General features: G+C 33.2%; 1 protein-coding gene and 1 long non-coding RNA gene across 3 annotated transcripts; one reads left to right on the top strand and one right to left on the bottom strand.

Annotated features, from left to right (window-relative positions):
* The first annotated feature begins 10,935 nt into the window (after positions 1–10,935).
* LOC114381227 lies at positions 10,936–20,665 on the top strand. Its single transcript, XR_003659971.1, has 3 exons — positions 10,936–11,254; positions 18,461–18,573; positions 20,157–20,665. It is a non-coding gene; the product is annotated as an uncharacterized LOC114381227 (long non-coding RNA).
* LOC114381226 (E3 ubiquitin-protein ligase RZF1-like) lies at positions 14,148–16,872 on the bottom strand. Of its 2 annotated transcripts, none has more exons than XM_028340431.1 (3): positions 16,729–16,872; positions 16,616–16,649; positions 14,148–15,440 (listed from the first exon to the last, which is right to left on the bottom strand). In XM_028340431.1, the coding sequence occupies exon 3, from the start codon at positions 15,426–15,428 to the stop codon at positions 14,718–14,720; it is 711 nt and encodes a 236-aa protein (XP_028196232.1). In that variant the 5' UTR covers positions 15,429–15,440; positions 16,616–16,649; positions 16,729–16,872; the 3' UTR covers positions 14,148–14,717. The 2 variants fall into 2 exon arrangements, with proteins under 2 accessions (XP_028196232.1, XP_028196230.1); XM_028340429.1 differs by having other exon boundaries at positions 14,148–15,447; positions 16,729–16,871.
* Positions 20,666–21,099: the final 434 nt, after the last annotated feature.

The following is a 21,099-nucleotide window of genomic DNA, read 5'->3' as shown; positions in this document are numbered from 1 at the left end:
CTATATGAAATATAACTAATTTATCTAACAAACCCAACATTGCCTCTTTGTATTGTATCATGGATCAACAACCGCCTCAGCCATGGAATCAACCAATGTCTCAATTTTAAACCCTTTTGTAGTCAAGTTATAGGCTTTTCATGCTTCTTCTTCATATGATTAAGGCACCTGTATTGGCTTCATATAAGGGGAATAATCGATAGCTTTAGCCATATGTACATTGGTTTCAAATGGACTTTTATCAACATGTACCATTTCTACCTGGTCTCCACCCTAAAACATCAAGAACTGGTGAAGAGTTGATAGGGCACACTTAATTCCATGAATCCAATTGTGCCCCTACAACAATATAGGTGTTGGTTTAGCATTCACCACAAAACACCATTTTTTGTTTTGTTTTGGTCCCAACTGTAATATCGGCTACTAACACCCCCAAAGCATGAGTGCCACTGCCAGTAAAATTAATCATCTTCATGTTGGTAGTTGTCAAATCTCTTATTTTGTTGCCAATTTTCTTCAAAGTATTAATTGGCATCACGTTTAACATAACTCCACCATCTATAATTACTATGCTCAAAGTTTTAACATTAATTTAGGCTCTGATATACAATGGCTTCAAATGTTTCCCTATTTCTTTTATGGGCTTTTCAAATATCATTGTTTTCCCTTGTTGATCTAGATCTTCAATCAACGATGCCCATTTCGCTTCTTCAGCAAACACATCACCGTCCAGTTGATTTGACTGTTTTGCATAAGCCTAGAAGTTACTTGGTATAAGACTAACTATATCGACTTCAGTTGTTAAAAAGTCAACCTCATCTCCCAACATAAAATCCAATAGGGAATCCTCAAATTGCTGATCTAAAACTGAAACGGTTAATTGTGACAAATTATCTATGTAATCAACTATTCTATCTGTCAAATATGCACTCAATTGTATTTCCTTATCCTCCTGGTACACTTTACTAAGCTCTATCCTTGTTTGTTGCTCTTCATTAGCAAAAGCCTTCTTTACTATTCTATATGACAAATTGTATTTCCTTATCCTCCTTCTGACATGAAATCCTTCTGCAAAGCCTTCATTACTTTAGAAGAAAACACCTCATTAGAACCTTTACCTTTTAATTAAAAAATAAAAAACAAGGCTTGTTTCATCTTATTGATTGCCTTCTTTTTTTGGAATCTCATTTTCTGTGTTTTGGTTAATTTTCTAGGTGGTAGTAGCCTTTCCTTTTGCTGATTAATTGTCCATTCCTCTGCCTTAATATTAACAAAAGGTTTGATCATTCAACCACTTAGATAATCACTATTTTTCACAATAATCTTCAAAGTTCTCATGTCGTTTTCCACTTTAAATTCTTCCATTTGTTTACCCCATCTAGAATTGGTTTGTCATCAATAATTGACATCCTTGCTTCAGGGTTACATGCCTCTTCATGGCATCCCTAACTATATTGTCGACAACTTGCCATTACTAGCCTCGTCTCAAAAGTTTTGTGGCCTGTTAATCACTTTTTTTTCATGATAGTCGATCGACACAAACATTTGGCTAAACAACGCCCTTTAACCATCTCATTTGGTGTTGAAAATTTTTGTGGCATGAAGGATTTCATCCTCCATAGTTGCTCAAACACACTATTCTAGGTTGGTTATTTGATCCTTGCATTTGTCTCTGTTTCAACTACTGAATATGCCACTCTTTCTTCCTATTTGGGTTGCACGAAACCATGTTAATATCGATACTTGGAAAGAAATCAATATCTACAATCATTTATACAAAGCTCTTGTCGAATAACTTAAACCTTCCCTCTTTAAGAGATCTCTAAATAGCTTGCCAAAATACCCAACATTTGCTAGAGTTGTGATTATATGAATTATGCCACCTGCAATATTTCTTATCTTTTATCTTCTCGGATGAAGGAATTTTGTGCCCATCCATCAACTGTATCTGCTGATCTTTGAGAAGATAATAAAATATTTGATCCGCTTTTGAAATCTCAAAGGCATACTCAAATTTATATCCAGTAGTATTGGGATTTTTGGCCTTGGTAGCCTTCAATGCCAAACAAGAGAAAGGCTTGACTTTGATGATTTTAGTTACCATAGGTATCGCAATGACATCATATTCATGAATATCAATAACTGATACTAAATCAGACCTCGTCCCTTACTCACTTGTTTTTGTCCTTGTCTGTAGTGAAATGCTCTATTCTAGTAACCCTTGAAGCTAGTTGATTCTTGTCACTACATTCCCGAGCCACTAGTTTCTCCGTCAACTTAGAATGCATATTACTTATGGCAATAGTTGTGTATTTGACTTCAAGAAACTGTATCGAACATCAACCAACTAATTATTTTGAACTTCTCTAGGAATTCCATTACCGATTTGTTGACCTATTGTTTCAAACCCATCAAATCAGTGATATTAATGTCTTGCTGAGGTCTATATTGTGAAAACACCTCTCCATATCGTTCCAATTTTGTACTAAATTCAGTGGCAGTGTCAAATACCAAGTAAATGCAGTCCTTGTAAGGTACATATGAAACAACTAGAGCTTATGACATTCATTTTGGCTTGCCTCTCCACACTAGGCCATAAATCATCGCACATGTTCCAAGGTATACTTGCCATCATCTCCTAAAAAAAAGTAGTGCAATTAGGCGTCTTGTAACCTTTAAGGGAAGGAACCATTATGTCAACCCACTTAGGGTATGATTTCCTATATATAGGACCTTCCAATGGCTTCAGTTGTATCCCAAAGTTCTTCCTAATGGCTTTAGTTATTACTCCAGGGCCAATCAACTAGGATCTCCCTATTGGTTGATTAGATGCATGCATCCCTCCATCATGACTTCCTATCGACAACTAATTCTTGGTTGTATCACCATTGGTAACCATATTGGAAATCGACACACCTATTTGCCCTAATGGTGGCATGTTGATATGGCTTGGGCTAGGTGAGCTCCTCGCCAAGTTAACCTACCCAATGTAAGGATTATTTTGAGTCGTGTGATCGGTAAAAAAAACTATGCCCTTAGGATTGGGGTTTTTTGAATTCAATGGCATATTAAGCGGAGGTGCATAAATTAAATTCAGAACCTAAACATGACTCAGTTGGACTGATGGAACTAATCTTGTCGAAGGCATAACCATTTTAATGTTGGGAAAAAATGCTATATTCGATTGACCCGTCATTACTAAAAAAGCCTAAATTGACCCACCTTGTCCAAAAGGAACTGAGATTGCCTAAATTGAACTAGTTTGATTACCCACCAATGGTCCTCCTACTATCAATTTTGGTTGTGCCATGCTTGTTTGGACAAACAGACTTAGTCCACTTATCTGCATGATCCCTGTTATTGAAACATGCTAAACATCTCCATTCTGTCCTATTTCTGTGTTTGGATGGATGATCCAACCTTGCGTGAAAGAGGTAACAAAACTTTCCCTTGCTCTAGACAAACACTGATCTGACTCCTTTGCATTATGATATCCATTGTGTACCGTGGGTTTAACAAAATCAGCAAGTTGTTTGGAAACTTGCTACAATATATCATGAATGCCCAGATCAATTTGTCTAGATGAATGACGTAGTCATTACAGTAGGCGTCTCTATCACCATTGTCGTAGTATCGACACTTAACACAACCATAGGAGTATATGTCAACATCATTGGAATGGACTATGTTGTCGGGATTAACATTGTAAGAATGGACTATGTTGCTGGCATTCCTAAAGTTGGTCCTTCATGGTCTTCTTGCTGCATGTTTTCTTTTATTAAGGCCCCATATCTCTTATTGTCTTACCAGAGTGTAAATGCATAAGCTGGTGCAACTCGACTTTAGATTCAAATTGCCTAATCAATTCACCTACTCTAGTCCCACTAGGCATGCCAATTTTGTTGTTGCACAGAATCAAACCAATGATATTGGCTTAATGCTAGCTTCAACATGATTACAAAATAATGTTCAAATGATTGACATTAGAAAGGGAAATATGCTTTCTAACAATGGATTCCCAAGTCACTTCAAAGAAGCAGTTGGTTTAGGTGAAATGATTATATCAGAAACTAACATGAAAATGATAAGAATGAAAAAAATAATGATAAAGAGATTCATAAAGAAATTGAAATAATAGAACAACTCAAATTTCAAAAATATAATAGCTAGAAATAAGAAATATTGATTTGAATTTGAGTTAAAGGTCCATTTCATGTTACAACTTTGATTATAACTCAACAGACCGATCCACATAAATCGGGATCTTGATAACTGAAATAGTTTTGCCCACTAACCTTCCTTTCTCCTAAAGTCTAGAAATCATATATTCTCTAACAGTTTCACTTAGCTTTGACCAATCAACCCTTATCTTCAGCTACTAAACACCTTTTCTTAATTAATTAGGCTTCTATTAATTAAAGGCCCAGTACCTACTCTTAATCAACATCTAATATCGATAACTTTTATACCATTGGCACCCAATCGATTTCTCAAACGGACTTCATTATCTAAATTTTACTAAGTTACTGAATTTTTGAATTTGGTTACCAATAAAAAGCAAAAGAATAATAATATGTTGTTGTGCTGACTGCAGTACTTAGAAAGTTGTACTTAGAATGTCATGCTTAAAAAGACATTGTTCAAAATACAGCTTCAAGCTTTTCATGCACAAAATCATTTTCATGTTTTCTGAAATTTTTCATACTTTGATGCATATGATTGAACTAGTTTGAGACAACTATCACAAAGATAATTTAGTTTAGATATGTCATTTAACAAAACAATTAGGCTTGTTACGAACACCTTCTTATGTATGCATTTTGATATATTTCATTCTGATGCTTAGAATGTTCTGATGCAGATGCAATATAAGACAATAAATACCATAACATAATGAGGAAGGAAAGAGGAGATTCAACACATAGATTTTTATATAGGTTCACCCCAACCTTGGGCTACATCCAGTTTTCACCCAAATTGTTGAGATTTTCACTAACATAACCAATAACATACTAGATTTTTACAACTGTCAACCACTTGTTGGACTTTACAACATCTCCCTTACCACAACACCACACATGGTCTTGGCTTAGAGATAACTTGCCTCAGCGATAACACCATGGGAGACACAATCTATTAGCTCCTTCCGATTAGCCCATTTTGATGATCAGTTTTTGAGCAGCTTTCTGAAGGTCTCTTAGAAATATTCTGATGTTGTTGAGGAAGGACCTACTTTGATGTGGGTTCCTTTTGATAAAGATAACATGATATGATAATTTAGATAGCTCAGTTCCATCAATCCAAACACTTCATAACAACACAAATCATTCTGAAGTAGCATACTTCAACATAGGTAACATATAAAGGTGGTTGTTGTTGTTGTTGTGTTAGTTTTTAGTCCTTGGTTTAGACTTTATAAAGTCTCTTCAGTCTTCATTCTGATGTTGCACACTATATTTCTCAAGGAAATTCTCAGCTTTCCACTTATGCATCTTCTAATCCAATTATCATTCACTTTCTGATATGCCCTCAACATGTGTGGCAACATATGGAAAATTATATGCTTTCAACCTCAGTATTCTAATGCGCCCTTTGTATGTGTGGTAGCTTATGGAAGAATTGATGTTGTCTTTGAGGTTCATTATGAGCATTTATGAACCATTCTGAAGATTAGTTTTCAGAGTCAAGTTCTTCACAATTCTAATGTAGAGTCTAATGCAGTTTCATTATGATGCATAAATATTGCATGATCTTGACTTCAATACTTCATTTTGATGTAGTCATCTCATAATCTATTTTGTCATCAAAGTATCATTTTGATATTCTCATTCCCAGAGTCCTTAAGTACACCATTTTGATGTTGACTCTAAAACAACTTCATTTTGATGTTGTCTGCTCAATATAGCCTTTGATAGATCTTCTAAGTAAGACCTTCTTGATGTCTTTGAAACATGGTAAGATTGAGATCTTTAGAGGGAAGCACAACTTCATTAAAAGATGGGTTTTTTTTTCAAATCCTCTAAAGCTTCTCACTTGAAAGCATAGTCAAGACATCCATTCTACGCTTGTTTTGAATTCATCAAAATACTTGCTATGTTTTACTCTTTATATATCTTTCATTTGCATATATGTTGGCTTGCATAGCTTTCCTACATCTAATGTTGTGCTTTGAGATAGTTCTCTAATGTAGATAGAAAGCCACTAAATGTTCTTCTTATAGGAATACTTTTATGAGATGGCATGACAAACTTGTATTCCAAACATTCTAGTGTGAGCTTGTTGTAGCATGTTATGCTTGCTACTATTTTTTGTTTCTTTGACCATTTGAATGGCCAAACTAGCTTTTGATATCTTCATGAAAGTTGTATAGAATTATATCCTTGACATTTAGACACTACTCATGTCATTTGAACCACTACAACATAAGCAATCTTCAAAGCCTTGCAGATCTATTATATTGTAAGGACAAAATGATATCTCTATCTTGATGATCAATTTATTTTGAGATCCAAACCTTATTAGCCAATGAATTCTTCATGAAAGATGCATATATTTCTCTTAGATTTCCACAACCACTAAGATTATCTTAAATGCACTTCTATAGCACAAGCAGTCTTCAAATTACTGCACACACATCAAGTTGTCCAAGCAGACTAATGTCTACAACTTCAAGCTTAATTTTGTCCATGATCCATATTGTATTTGTAACATCCCAAAAATAATCTAATAATTATCTAGATAAAGATATCTAAATATATCTTTTAGTAAAGGAAAAGATAGATTAAATTGTTTTAATATATTAGATTGTTATTTCTATTTTGAAAAGATGATAGTATAATCATGTATTAGATTGATTAAAGATAATATAAATAATAGATAAATAAAGATCGATTAAACAAATTTTAAATTACATAAATTTCTTATATATTGGTAGATAGTTTATCCTCTTAAAATCACACACATAAACAGTCTCTCTTGGTATTAGTGGGTTGCTCAGGGACGGAGAAAAGGAAAGAAAGCGGGGGAATTCTTTTGACGCAATTAATGGAGGAGAAGATGAGAATGAAGAGCATGAATTTCTTACTTGAAGAGGTGAGTAAAACAACTTTTTCTAAACTTCCATGGTATGAATTCTTGAGAATGTGTTTTCTATATATATATATATGTATGTATATGTATATTGACATTATCTAAAGAGCTTTATCATTGAATGTATAATTTAACTTTTAGGATTAGGACCAATTTGTACATATTTGTGTTATGTTCTAGCCATTGTAAACATTATATGTCTTAGTTATTATATTACGTATATAATTGTGGTCATATATGTGGTTTCATATTATTAGTTGATTCTACTATTATTGCGGTTTGATTTTGAGAATTATTATTGGATGCACGAAATCAGGGAGCTTGTTTGGTAGTTTTTTTTAAAGTAGTATTCTTGTAATTTTGTGAGTTGGTCATCACCTTCTAGGAAGGGATAATGATGTACATTTTATTATGAGATTATATGATAGATACCTCCATCTAGGATGGAGATGAAATTATTATTGATACCTCTATCTGGGATGGCGAAGAGATTCTGGATACTCTATCTATGATGAGAAAGACACTAGGATACCATTGCATGGAATATGAACTCATAAATCCTTTGAAGAATCTGAGATCTATACTGGTTTCGGGAACCAAAGAATTGAGTCTTGTGAGTCTGTTGGAATCACTAAGTTGTGTCTGCTATATTTATTTGGATGGGATGAGGTATTGCCGTTTATTTAAATATTTATTTATTTAGAATGTCATGAATTGTGATTGTTTTAAGATGATTTTTATTGGAGTGTGTGTGTGTGTACACACACACAATTTTATTTTAAATTCATTACAGATACCATGGTTGATTACCCCACCAGCTAAGAACAACACTATTTGCAAACTCCTTTTAGTTGTTTTATTCACTCGAATTATCATCTCATTATAAGTGTTGTTTTCAGAGCACGAGGAAGAAGTTTCCAAGTTTGAGGAGACTTGAAAACATTGTTTTCTTAGTTACATTTATTTTAGCTTGGTCAGTACCTTAGAATAAGACGCTAGATGCGACTACTTTTGTTATATTTTTATCATTCATGTAGTTTAGATGCCCATGTTTTGAGGATAATGTTTTCTTTATGTAAAAACTCGTTTATTTGACTTATTTTATTATACATGAGGTATTCTTTTTGGTATATTTTATTATAGGTTATTATTGTAACAAAGGGTGTTACATTTTGGTACCAAACCACAACTTGTTTATGAAAGTTGAAGAGCTTTCTAGAATTGCATATACAATGTCAAGAATGAACTCATCCTGTTGATGAAATTCCATTATGAGCATATTGCAACAATCTTGCTCTTCATGTCATGCTCATTGTGCAGATCTTCGTGTTTGCAAAATTCTTCTTGTCCTTTAGTTGTTGATCACTTTCATGGCTTCAAGTTTTTATCTTCATCTCGTGAGCATGTTGACTTCTTTATTACAATACACAAACAAAGACACATTGTGTCTTCTTTTGAGCTTCCAAGCTTATCATTCTTTTTGAGTGACTCATGATAGTCTTGAGTTTACTTCAATTGTTGTTATTTACAGAACTTGTCTTTTTTTAATACACTTAAGAAAACTCATCAATAGGCATAAACTCAAAAGGCTTATGATTTGTGTTCAAAAGGTTTGTCATAATTAAAATACCACGAGTTTTGGACTCAACACAGTTTGGGAATGGCTTGAATAATTTGTTTGGAAGAGGCTGCAAGATTGCATTACATGATTCCATGGGAGAAGGGAAAATTCTTCTAAAGTTTTGTGAATTCCATTGGTAAAGAATCTTTTTTTTTTGTAGGTTAGCCTTTTTTCAATCTAATTTTGTGATTTTAATGTATTACCTTTTCATTTTAGTTTTTCACTATAATTTAAGTAAATTTTGTTTGCCATGTGTTACGATGAGTGATTAGTTCTAGCTTCTAGTTGTAGAAAACGTTGCCCGCAAGAGTGGTTTTCCCCAAGCTTCCCATTCCTGCCACAAAGATGACAATGCGCTCTGTTGGTCCCTCTACTAAACAACAAATCAATTCATCTATTGGGTCTTCAAAGCCAACAACTTGAGCTCCATCAAGATGTGGGCAAACTGTTCGGGGGTCTATCCATTTGACACTTTGGCTACTTATGTTAATGCTTTGTCCTTGTTCAGAAGAAGGTTGATTTAGGAAGTTATAATCTTTTCGTCTTTGCTTGAGTTCATCAAAAACTGACTTAATCTACTGAATCTCTGATGCTAGTTGATGGCAACACTTCAAAGTTTCAATAAAGTGAGTGATATCACACTTAAAGAGTAAAGCTGCAAATCCTAGAGCATCAAGTTGTTGTTCCACATAAATCTTGTATTCATCAATGACATCTTCTATGCAAAAAGATGTTTCCCTGAACTCTTTCACCCATGTTTTGATTCCCTTATTTGCATTGGCTTTTTCATCTACAACCCTTTTATCTACATCCTTGAGAAAGGCTTGAAAGTATTCTAGTTCTTTTTTTATGTCTACAAAATCTTTGGGAATGTCCTAAAGTAGTTTTGCTTCATCGCCTAGTAATGGAAGCAAATTGTCTCGTGCTAAGGACACTGCCACTTTCGCCATTTGAGTCTAGCTAGCTTTAATATTGTGATATGAGGATTTTGTGTTTTGAGAACTTATGTATTGATCCCAAGACGCATCTATGGTAAATATGGCTTATGGTGGGCAACAACGAGGTAGGCATGCTCACATTAGATGAAGATTTGAAGCGTTATCGTCGCTGTACAAGTTGAGGTAGGAGAGGAGATCGTGGAGGGAGGTCGATGAATGGAAAGAAAGAGGATCATGATGGCGGTGTGAGCGGCGATGCCACTAATCAATTTGGAAAGGTGAATGAGAAAGAGGCGGACCTCGATTTGAAAACAGTGGTAATGACAAAAAAAATTATTTTTTTAATTTTCATTTTTAAAATAAAATATTTATTTATTTATTATTTTTCTTGCAGTTTGAAACCTTCAATTACTGGTTATTTTTTTATTTCATATGTGGTCCAGGATCTTAAGACTCCACCATAGTCACGTCCTTGATCTCGAGTTTCCAAATTAAGTCTACAAGAGAGAGGGGAAGATTTTCAAGTATTCCTAAGTTTTTGTCTAATATTTTGTTAGCATGTAGAGCTTTTTTTCATCCTTGTTTTATATTATTTTTGTCATAGTGGGGAACTAGTGAATATTGATTTGGCTAATTTTTAAATGAATTGAGATTAAACAAGGGAGTTTCTATTAGCACTAGTCACGTGGGTGCCTTTTAACAGTATCCGAAAAATGTTCTTTTGACAAAAACACAATAGAATTGTTTCCTATATTAGGGTGAAAAAAAACATAATGAAAACATGATTTCATTGTACAAGTGTGCAATGGAATCATGTTTTTGTTGTGTAACTTTTTTCACGCTCAAATAACACAATGAAATCATGATTTTGTTGTGTATTTTTTGCCCCTAAACAACACAACGAAATTATGTTTTTGTTGTGGTTTTTTTACCTCCAAATAACACAACAGAATCATGATTTCATTGTGTATTTTTTCCATCCCTAAATAACACAAAAGAATCATGATTTTGTTGTATATATTTTTCACCCCAAACAATACAACAAAATCATGTTTCAGTTGTGTAATTTTTGGGGGTATAAGAAACCTCAAAAGGTTAAAATGGCCATTGCCAAGACTTCATAGTGTCAATAGCAATTATGGTAGTGATAACAATGTCCTTAAACAATTTTAGTTGTATATGTCAATACCGATAAAATTAGGATTTTACTTCCCACACCTCCCTATTTGCTTCCTGCATGAAAAAAATTGCCTTTTAGAGCCAAAGACTCAACACTCCCAACCCACCCCCTACCGTCCTTTGCATCGCCGCAAGACACCCCAAACCCACCCCCTACCGTCCTTTGCATCGTCGCAAGACACCCCAAACCCTTCCCCTTCTTATGTTGTACTCATTCTCGTCCGTCAGTCTTCTTTGCGTCCCAACCCAAACACCGCCACGCTAACCATTTGCATCCCAACTTTATGTGCCCCAACACCCTAACCCATTTGTCCATACCCTAATATTCCTACAGTAGTTTAGGAAAAGGCAAAGGCGAAGCTTGAGGAGTGACAATGAAGTGAAGTTGTGACAACGAAATGAAGAAGGAACAAGAACGACAATGAAGGTAAGTATTCCCTTTTTTTTTTTGTTTCTGTGGCATTCCTCTTCCCCTAGTTTGTCACCCTTCCCTTCCCAAACTATGCAATTTAAGGGTGGTTTAGGTTCAATGGGTTATAGATAAATCCGATATGAGTAATTCAAAATTCATACCCTTGAATTATTAATTGGGTACTCAGGAAGGCCTTGAACATTTAAAAATAGGTGTTCCATAACAAGCTTGTTGTAATCATGGAACATCTGTTCTAAAATGTTCAAGGATTTTTGGAGGACCTAGTTCGGAATTCAAGGGTAGGATCCTGGATTACTCATTCTGGAAGGGTAGGAATTCCGAATTACCCATTCTAGAGGGGTAGTAATTCCAAATTATCCATTCCAGAAGTGCTAGGGACTTCTAGAATGCACTTTCCGGATTGATATTCTTCTATGTTTTTGGTTGTATTATTTGAAAGATTTTGTTTCTACTGTGATAAAGTGATACATGTTTTTTTTCTTCCAATAATTTGTAATTGTATTAATTTAACTTTCTTTAAAATTCTATATTAACATATGCTAACTTTCTCTATAATTGTATCAAAGAAAGGGAAAGTAGGTATATGATGTCCTATTTTAAGATTGATATAAATGAAATTCCAAAAATTTAAGGATTACACCACAACAGTCCTGAATGTAAATTAAAATGAAAAATTATGAATTCCAAAAAAATTTCAAGTTTCCCTTTTCAGAATCTTGTTTTTTGGAATAGACAATCTGTAGTACATAACAACAACTTCTATAATAGTCTCTCCAGCCTACACAAACCACCCTTCCAAAATAGGCTTTCCAGAATATGCAATAAACATTCCATAATAGGTATTTCGGACAACTAATTTTACCTTTCGGAATAGCCTTTCCAAACTACAAAAATAACCATTTCATAATAGGTATTCTGGACAACCAAATTTACCTTATGGGATAGCCTTTCATGACTATAAAATCCTCACTCTGAAATAGTCTTTTTGGACTACAAAAATAACCATTCATGAAGAGCTATTCCAGAAACTATAATATATATTTTGGAACGAACAATCTAGAACTTGTATTGCAGTTTCTGAATAGCTATTCCAGAAAGACTATTTCGGAGTCCAATATACTACTTTCGGATAGGCTTTTGCATAACGATATCCTTCTGGACTAGCCTATCTAGAAACTTCTGGTACTATTATTCTTCGTCGAGACCTTGTTTTTTGGAGAGAGAAAAACATGAATAAAAGTAGAAAAGAACACACCTTAAAGTATGGGTGTCGAGCCAGCCTCACATGAGCTATGCAGATGAACGAAACAGAGCCAAATAATTGAGATAAACTTCAACCTTTGTGAAGGCTATGGAAAAAACCAAACTTTAGCAAATGGGAACCACCGCGACAGCAGAGACGCCAATCCAATGGAGATCAAGGCTGCTGAGAGTAGCTGAAGGGGGTGTTTGGTGTGTTAGGAGAAATAGGTTCAAAAGAGGGAAGAGGAAAGTTATAAAATGAGAAGGGTAGTTGAGGGATATTAAAAAAGTGGGGGCAGGAAGCAAGATGGAGGTGCAGGAAGTAAAAGGCATAAAACTAAACCCACATGCTAGTTTGGGCGGTCAATCTGCTACAGACCAATTTTTTTATAGCCCATGCCGAATGCAAAAAATTATGCAAGGCCAGCTGGTGGGAGCACGTCAAGTTCACATTTATATAATATACTTCTTCGTTTTAATTATAAAGAGAAAGTTGTTAATCTCGTAAGCTAAGCTTTATACTTTTACTAATTTGTAAATTAGCTAAACAATACTAGTTTTGAAAGAGTCCATGGTTTGCTTGTCAAAATTGTATTGTAGATATAATTTTATTTTGATCTTTTTTTTTTTTTTTACCAACTCTTCCACTTCACCCCTGTCTATGTATAGAAGGGATTTCTCTAAAAAAATGTATAGTAGGGATAAATTCGTATCAATATTTTTTTAACCAAATTTAATATATTTATAATTTTAATATTTTAATATTAAATTTATATTACACAAAGTAAAATCTAGAATGTGTTTAGGTAAATAATTTAGTTAAGTATTTATTGAACAAATTCTCATCGAATGTGAGTTTCTTTAGTAAGCTTGACGTCAAATTTACTGAAATATGTTTAAGGAAAACTTATATTATAAGTCTTTCCATGAATTTTATTAAAATAAATTGAAAGTATTTTAAAAATATCATGAGTTATTTTCATACTGTTTTCCAAACATTTTTAAAAAGGAAAAATTGTGTATAATTTTTAAAATATGATATTTTATTAAATTGCTTTATTTTAATATAAGTAAATATTTTTTATTGTTTAACTACATGTTTGGAAATGTTTAAAATATTTGAAACTTAATATACACGATTAGTAAGATAATGCTGTTTATTGGTTATCTTGGAAAAAAATTAATATTTAAAAAATAATTATTAGAAGTGTAAATTTACTAAATTTAACATAATATAAATTTATTTTCGCCGATTAATCAATGTGTATATGAGCTTAACAATTTTAAACCTATCAATCTTTCTCCTATTTTATTTAATATATTTTTAATAAAAAACATAATCTGTGCAAAAGTTTTGCATGTGTTTGTGCATTTAGTAGAGCTTCATAACTTTACTAGCTTTGATTATTTAGAAAAATATTTGGTAGATACTCCATATGTTTTTCAACACCTAAAATGATGGAAAAAAAATATAAATATGATAAAATTTATGACATAATATGAAGAAAAAAATAGAGAGAAATGAGAGATATTAATAAAGATGCATAAAATTATGAATGGTTCATATATCACTACTCGAGTATTTATTCATAATAATAGGTTCCAATCTAAAGATGATGTGGTAGTCCTCCAGAAACTTAAAATATAAGAAAATTAAACCCATTTCCATTCAGATCTCAATTTTTCGTATAAATTCAAGGATAGTATATCCTTATGGTCCTACATTTTTGTCTATTGCATGCATATCCAATTTTGCAAAGTGTTGTGTTTGTCTCCTTAAGAGGTGAGACAAATACTAAAATACATGAATATCAAAGGAGGGCATAATTAAGGTCTATACATTATGGGATGATACATACATAGGTTAAGCTCCACAGTTTCTCTTTTATCACTCACCTTTCCTTCCCCTTTGATTCGTTTTCCTCTTATCTCCCAAACACATTCAGAATAGACCATGCAAATTACCTACAAGGTTAAGCTACTAAGCAACCAAAAATATAGAACGAAAATTGCTTCCAAAAATATTGTATTTACAAACATTTTCACATACTTCTATGATCTAATAGTATCTTTATGAGATCAAGTTCAAAGCATTCAGAAGCTTTATTCATGTCATTTAAATAAGCATTATTTGACAGCTGGAGAAGAAATGAAACTCAGTTAACTTCTGCCATTGTTCTGGTCAAAGAGTTGTAGGAGAGTAGTATCCCCAGTCTCAGCTCCAACGATTAAGTATTTGAATTAGAAGAAAGGATTGGCCGCAAAAATTCAAAAATGATAGTAGATTTCTCCATCCATCGTTGAACTGTCTATTCTCCCTACCCCTATAGATATCATTTTCACTATTACCATTGACATTCCTTCCTCTCCAAATTTGACTACCACGAGAACTAACATGTCCTTCGGGTGGCAGCTTACCACGGCAAACAGGACATGAGTTATGATGAACTAACCATGGAACGATGCAGTCTGAGTGGTAAATGTGGTCACATGGCATCTTCCTGGCCTCAGAACCCACTTCAAATCTTTCTATACAAACTGAACACTTTGGATTTGAGTAGAGGTGTTCATGTGTGATCTTAATAGTTGGCATTGCATCAATTGAAGATTGTGATGCACCAAGCGGGTCATTTGTAATGTGTTGTTCAAAGAATCCTTCCCGATCTGCGGCCACCTCTTGATTGGGAAATATGAACACACCTCGAGTCCATGATTCAGGAAGAGGGGTAGAACCAGGCCTCCTAACACCAAAGTTTATGTATCTTCCACCCATTCTTGGTTCAGAACCTCTTTGTTCCATACCTCCTTGCAATTCATCAAGTTCTTGCAAGAAGCCTTCGTCACAGTAGGGGCAAATGTGATCCCTCCTTGCAAGGCAGATTGGCTGCCTGCATGTGTAACACCAGTATGTTGCTCCACTTGACATCCTTTTCTTTCACTGGAAACTTAAATTGAAAAGAAACACCATAAGTTCATTTTTCTTCTGCACCAGGTACAGAGCTTCAAAAATAATACTATAATAGTAACCAATGAAGAAAAAAAAAATGGGTGATAAAATTGACAACAAAAGTAAACAGCTAAGAAGTCCTAAAGATTTAACAATTAGCTGTGCTAGTGAAATCTTTTGGCAGCACACCAGATGCTCAATTTTTAAGTATGTCCAAAGGCTTTAAATTAAGGTAAATTGAAGTCTAGTGGTTGCAGCTTCATCACGATCATTGATATTGTAGGAAATTGCAGATAAACCTTTGTATATCTATAAAAGGAGTTAAATGACAAAGCTGAGAGAGATAGGAATAGGGGAACTCCAATTTATTAGAACCAGCAAAGGGACCGAAACAAAATCAAAACATTCTTTTAACCCCCAATTTCAGTCTTGTCACCAGACAGGTACTTAATGTTTCAAAATGTTATTCTGGACCTCAAAAAATGCTTTTTGACAGGGGATGCAATAAAACTTGATTCACAAAGAAAACAAGATTAACAAGAAATGCAAGTAACTTTGGTAGCTAGAAGCCGAGAACTCATGTAGTTAAGTGAATGCCCTCTCTATTAGGAAGCTTTTGGAGAAAATAATGCTATTTTGTGCAGTCTCTTTGCACAAGGTTGGCAGAGTAATTAGGTCCCAAATTATCATTTAAAATGTTAGATGGTTTCTGATACATGCAATCGTTGCAATATTGAAGAAAACAGGAGAAATGCTATTTTTAATGTGTTTGTGTGCACTGATATTTTGAATCAAAAACACCCTTTGTTAACCAACTATATAATCATTACAAAAAATTGGGTATCTCATGAATGCCTAATTAGTAACTTTTAATCTTGTGGCTTTGGATTCTTATGGTTCAACCAGAACAAAAAATTTCGTTTGTAGATATAATAATGTAAATCAAAACACAAATATAGATAATATCAAGATGGAAGAACAAACAAAAACCAAGTACAAATAGCTAATTAGGCTTCAATATAAAATGAATCATAATAAATAGAAGACAGTTATTATGGAAATTTGCAACTTTATTATAATTTTGTTAACAAAATAAAAAAGAACACGTGAATCAGCAAACCCTAGATTAGAGAAGAAATGCAGAGATAAGAGACAGAGAGACGAACCAGAGAGAGAGCAATTTGCAACTTTGTTATTTTTCTGTTAATAAAAAAAAGTGTGAATCAATAAACCCCAGATTACAGATTAAAGAAGAAATGAAGAGATGAGAGAGACGAACCAGCGAGAGAGAACTTGAGCGAGCTAGCGAAAGAAAGAAGACGAGTTAAGCTGTGTTTGGATAATCGTTGAGCCCACGTTCAACCGTTGAGCCACAAAAAGGTCTGTACTGTGTAGTGTAGATTATAGAAGCTTGAGTGTTTTGCGACGATTTTCCCATGCAATTCTCTAATATTTGAAATATTTAGAATTTGAATTGTTTTTATTTTAATTTTTTTTTCAACGGTTTTATTTGGATAAATTAATTCAATTTTTTTAAAATTTAAATTCTTTATTTGAATAAACCAATTCAATTTTTCTCGTATGCAAAATTTTAATTTTATATTTTAAATAGGTGAAATTTTAATATTAAATTTTATAGAAAACAAACACAATTTAATATTGAAATATTAATTAAAAAATATTTTTCAATTTTTAATAATTTAAAAATATAAAATATCGATAAGTTTAACTAGGGTTGTTTTGTCTGACCGAGTGATGTTTTTAGACCAACATCAATTAAGATTATTTTTCGATTGACATCAAATAAGATTTTTTTTATCAAAATATGTTGGAAATATTTGTCAGCTGATATCAACTGGAGTTATTTTTCGTTATTTTAAAGCTGATGAGTTAGAAAAGGGTAGTGGTTAGACTACTATCATCATGTTACCACTTTGAAACTAGGATATATAAACTATAATCAATTGTGGTTTTCTGGCAACAAGTATTTGTTATTAGGAAAAAAAAATTGTTACAATAGTTGTCTTGTGTCTGTCAATTAGTGTAGAAGATATTTGCAGTTAAATAAATGTTGTAGTGTGAAGTGTAAAATGTGTAGAATAAAGTATAAATTGTTCTAATGTTTGTGAAATTGAAATTGATTATCCCTTCAAGTTTGGAGTGACTTGAATATGAAACTCATGAAATTCTATTAATGAATACATGGCACTTTAACTGACCAATGGTTATGCAGTGGGGAGTGTTCCTGCCTCCTGCCAGGCTATTTGAGCTCTATTTATTCAATGTTTACGAAGAATCATGATAAGGGTTTGCTTTAAAACACTTTGAGATAATTAAATAATTATATTGGTTACTTAGCTTGCTTACCAGTCATCTAGTAGACCAGAAGTGGAATGCTTGACAGCAGATATACATTGTTTTATCCTTTTATTATGTATAAGGTCCATTTGGTTTATATTGTCAAATTATTATCCTTTTAGATGCTATATACATACCATAGTCTTATGCAATCCTTTCTTAATATTTTCCTTTTCCTACATGGTTTTATTTAAATAGGGTTACTCTAGCTGCTAACATTTTTTTTTCTTAATATTTTAGAGTATCCCACTTCATATCTTTTAAACTCTGTCTCCTGCTTCTTTTTTTCTTCCTAATCATTCCTTCCTATTATGATAGAGGTATACTGCATCTATATCAGCAGCAAACTGGAAATGGTATGTTCATGTTTTCCATTTTTTTTTTGAAATAATTTGCATTTAGTCAACATATTTTTTTTAGTAGAGCAAGCAAGGGCAAGTACAGATTTGATTGATGATTGATGGGTTGGACAGGGAAGCTCTGCTTTCTGGAAAATTCTTCATTTTGGGTTATTATTATTTTTTTACTTATATCCACTTATGGCAACACTGGCTGAAACAAACTTCATTTTCTCTTTGAATCGACAAAAACTTTGTTGATATTAAAACCCTTCTGGCTGTCTGTCTAATTATGTTCTCTTGTGCTTTCTGCAGAGGATGCTCAACTGACTCCTCTTTTATGTCTTGGAGCTGGAGCATGTGTTGAAATAATTGCTATGTCTGCGACTTATCCAATGGATATGGTTCGAGGCAGGATTAATGTGCAGGTGTGTTTTTTTTTCATTTTTTTTATTTTTATCAAATGCTTGTTTTTCTTGTTGTGAGCTAGAATGGTAGATAGAAGAGTAAAACACATTTGTTACTCGTCAAAATGACTTTATTAAGGAATAGACAATCTTCTATAAAATTATTTTGGAAGAGTAAAACACTTTTTTTCAACTAAGTGTCACGTTCAACAAAGACAATTTCAAATATTGCAGATGTAAATCAAAATGAATAACGATAACATGATTACAAACATACAGTATATTCACCAACCAATATTAGAAACATCTAAAAAGATAATTCACCAACCAATATTATAATAACAAAATGAAACATGTTCCTTTAAAAAAAATGAAACATGCTACAGACATGATACAAAATGCGTAATTCATGTTAGTAGGTTCACCAATGGGTTATTCATTCATGGAGTAATTCCAACCAAAATTTACACAGTATCACTGCATCATTCTCCAATACTCCAATTAATATGCATTGATAATTTCATGGTAAGCAAACAAATCAATGGCATGTAAATAATTATTATGAAGGAACATCATGAGCAATATAGCGGTACTATGTTATCGATGTTTAACTAGAACTAAATATGCATATTTTATATACGAATAAAGCATGAATATTATAGTATAGTAATTGTAAAATTCCAATTGTAAGAATATTCAGTAGTAATAAAATATCAGAAAAAGAAATAAAAGTAGAATCACATTGGCTCTCTATGACAAAACTAATAAACACGCGTTCTTGAAGTTTTTGAATTGAAAAATATGAGTTTTAGTAGCAATAAAATATCATAAAAGAAATAGAAGTAGAATCACATTGGCTCTCTGTGACAAAACTAAACACGCTTCTTGAAGTTTGAATTGAAAAATGAGTTTCGTGCTGATAATGTGTTATAAAAATATAAATTTGGAGTAGAGAATACAAAAAAGAAAGAACAAAAGAAAATAGAGTGAAATGATTTCCTTGTGTATTCTCACTAAAAAGGAATATGAAATAGGTACAAAATGCAACTTAAAGGATATATAACTTAAAAGAGTTGGTTAAATTGACATGCAATCATTATTGGTCCTAAGGCATGATAAATATAATTTTTTATTCATTCTCGTATATATGTGTTCAGCCTCCCTTTAATTCAAGTCTAGTTCAGTCTTGTAATATGACCAATCTATGCTCCTTTCATTTGCATCATCAATAGGCAATTTGGCATGTGCCCTTGTTAATCTGCTACACTAATATCAGTTTCTCTTTCAATCATTTTGTTTGAAAAGTGGAGATGATGGAAATATATAATACTACATAGCCTTTGAAAATATAATATTACATAGCCGGTGAAAATTTTAAAAAATCAACTTGTTTTTGTTACATAGCCTGTGAAAACATAATATTACATAGCCTGTGAAACTTCTTACTTACTATGTCCCAACTTGTCATCAACTGTTGATTTGTAACTGCTAGTTATTATGTTCTTTTTCTCTAGTTTGCTTTGATGCAAGTGTGAATGTGATGACATTTATAAGTCTTATACTTGATAAGTTGTAAATCTTTGGATTTGTTGGCATTTCATTAGTGATTCAGTGGGGTTGCACAAACACCACGTACGTGGAAGCACAAACTTACAATGAAGACATGAAGCTTACCTCAAACACAACAGCGACTATGCCGGCGAGATTGTACCTCAGGTGAAATGTACCTCAGCAGACCACAAACACCACGTACTACTAGTCAAATGTACCTCAGGTGACCACCAATTCGCCAATCCTTGCACCAGAAACCAAAAAAGGTCCTTAGCTTAACCAAGGGTTCCAGAAATAGACCTAGCACGAAAGGGAGAACAACAGCCTTCGATAGAACAACACGGGTAGACGAAGCGTACATGTCACGGTCTTCAGTGCAATGGAGAACAACAGCCTTCGATGATGTTTACAGTGCAATGGAGAAGAGAGCGCGAAAGGGTTCACAGAGAAGAAGAAAGCGACGGAGAAGAAGGGAGCGCGAGCGAAATAGGTCGAGTCAAATACAATTTAAAATGTAAGTTTAACATCGGTTTTCAATAAAGCACCGATGTTAACAAATTGATGTCAACGTTAACATTGGTTTTCTTCAAAAAACCGATGTTAACTGATTATATATTAACATCTGTTTTCTGAAAACCGATGTTAACGAATCGCCTATAACATCGGTTTTTTTCAAAACCGATATTAACGAAGTGACTCTAACATCGGTTTTATGAAAACTGATGTTAACGTCGCTTCGTTAACATCAGTTTTCTTGAAAACCGATGTTAGAGTCACTTCGTTAACATCGGTTTTCATAAAACCGACGTTAAGAAATACACATTATTTACAATTATGCCACCGTGTTTACGTTAACATCGGTTTTTTATGTTAATCTGCCGATGTTAAATCAGCTTTTTCTAGTAGTGATGGTGAATGTTGGAATATACAAATGAATAAATGGATGAATATATTTAAGCATAATTTTTCTTAAGCCTTTGAACGTTTTCTTATGCT

Source organism: Glycine soja, chromosome 13 (assembly GCF_004193775.1).
Source record: "Glycine soja cultivar W05 chromosome 13, ASM419377v2, whole genome shotgun sequence".
NCBI lineage: Eukaryota > Viridiplantae > Streptophyta > Magnoliopsida > Fabales > Fabaceae > Glycine > Glycine soja.
This window is presented reverse-complemented; position numbering and strand designations above follow the sequence as displayed.

Excerpts from the sequence above, each read along its gene's own strand:
- LOC114381226 (XM_028340431.1), bottom strand. The coding sequence starts at position 15,428 with ATGTCAAGTGGAGCAACATACTGGTGTTACACATGCAGGCAGCCAATC.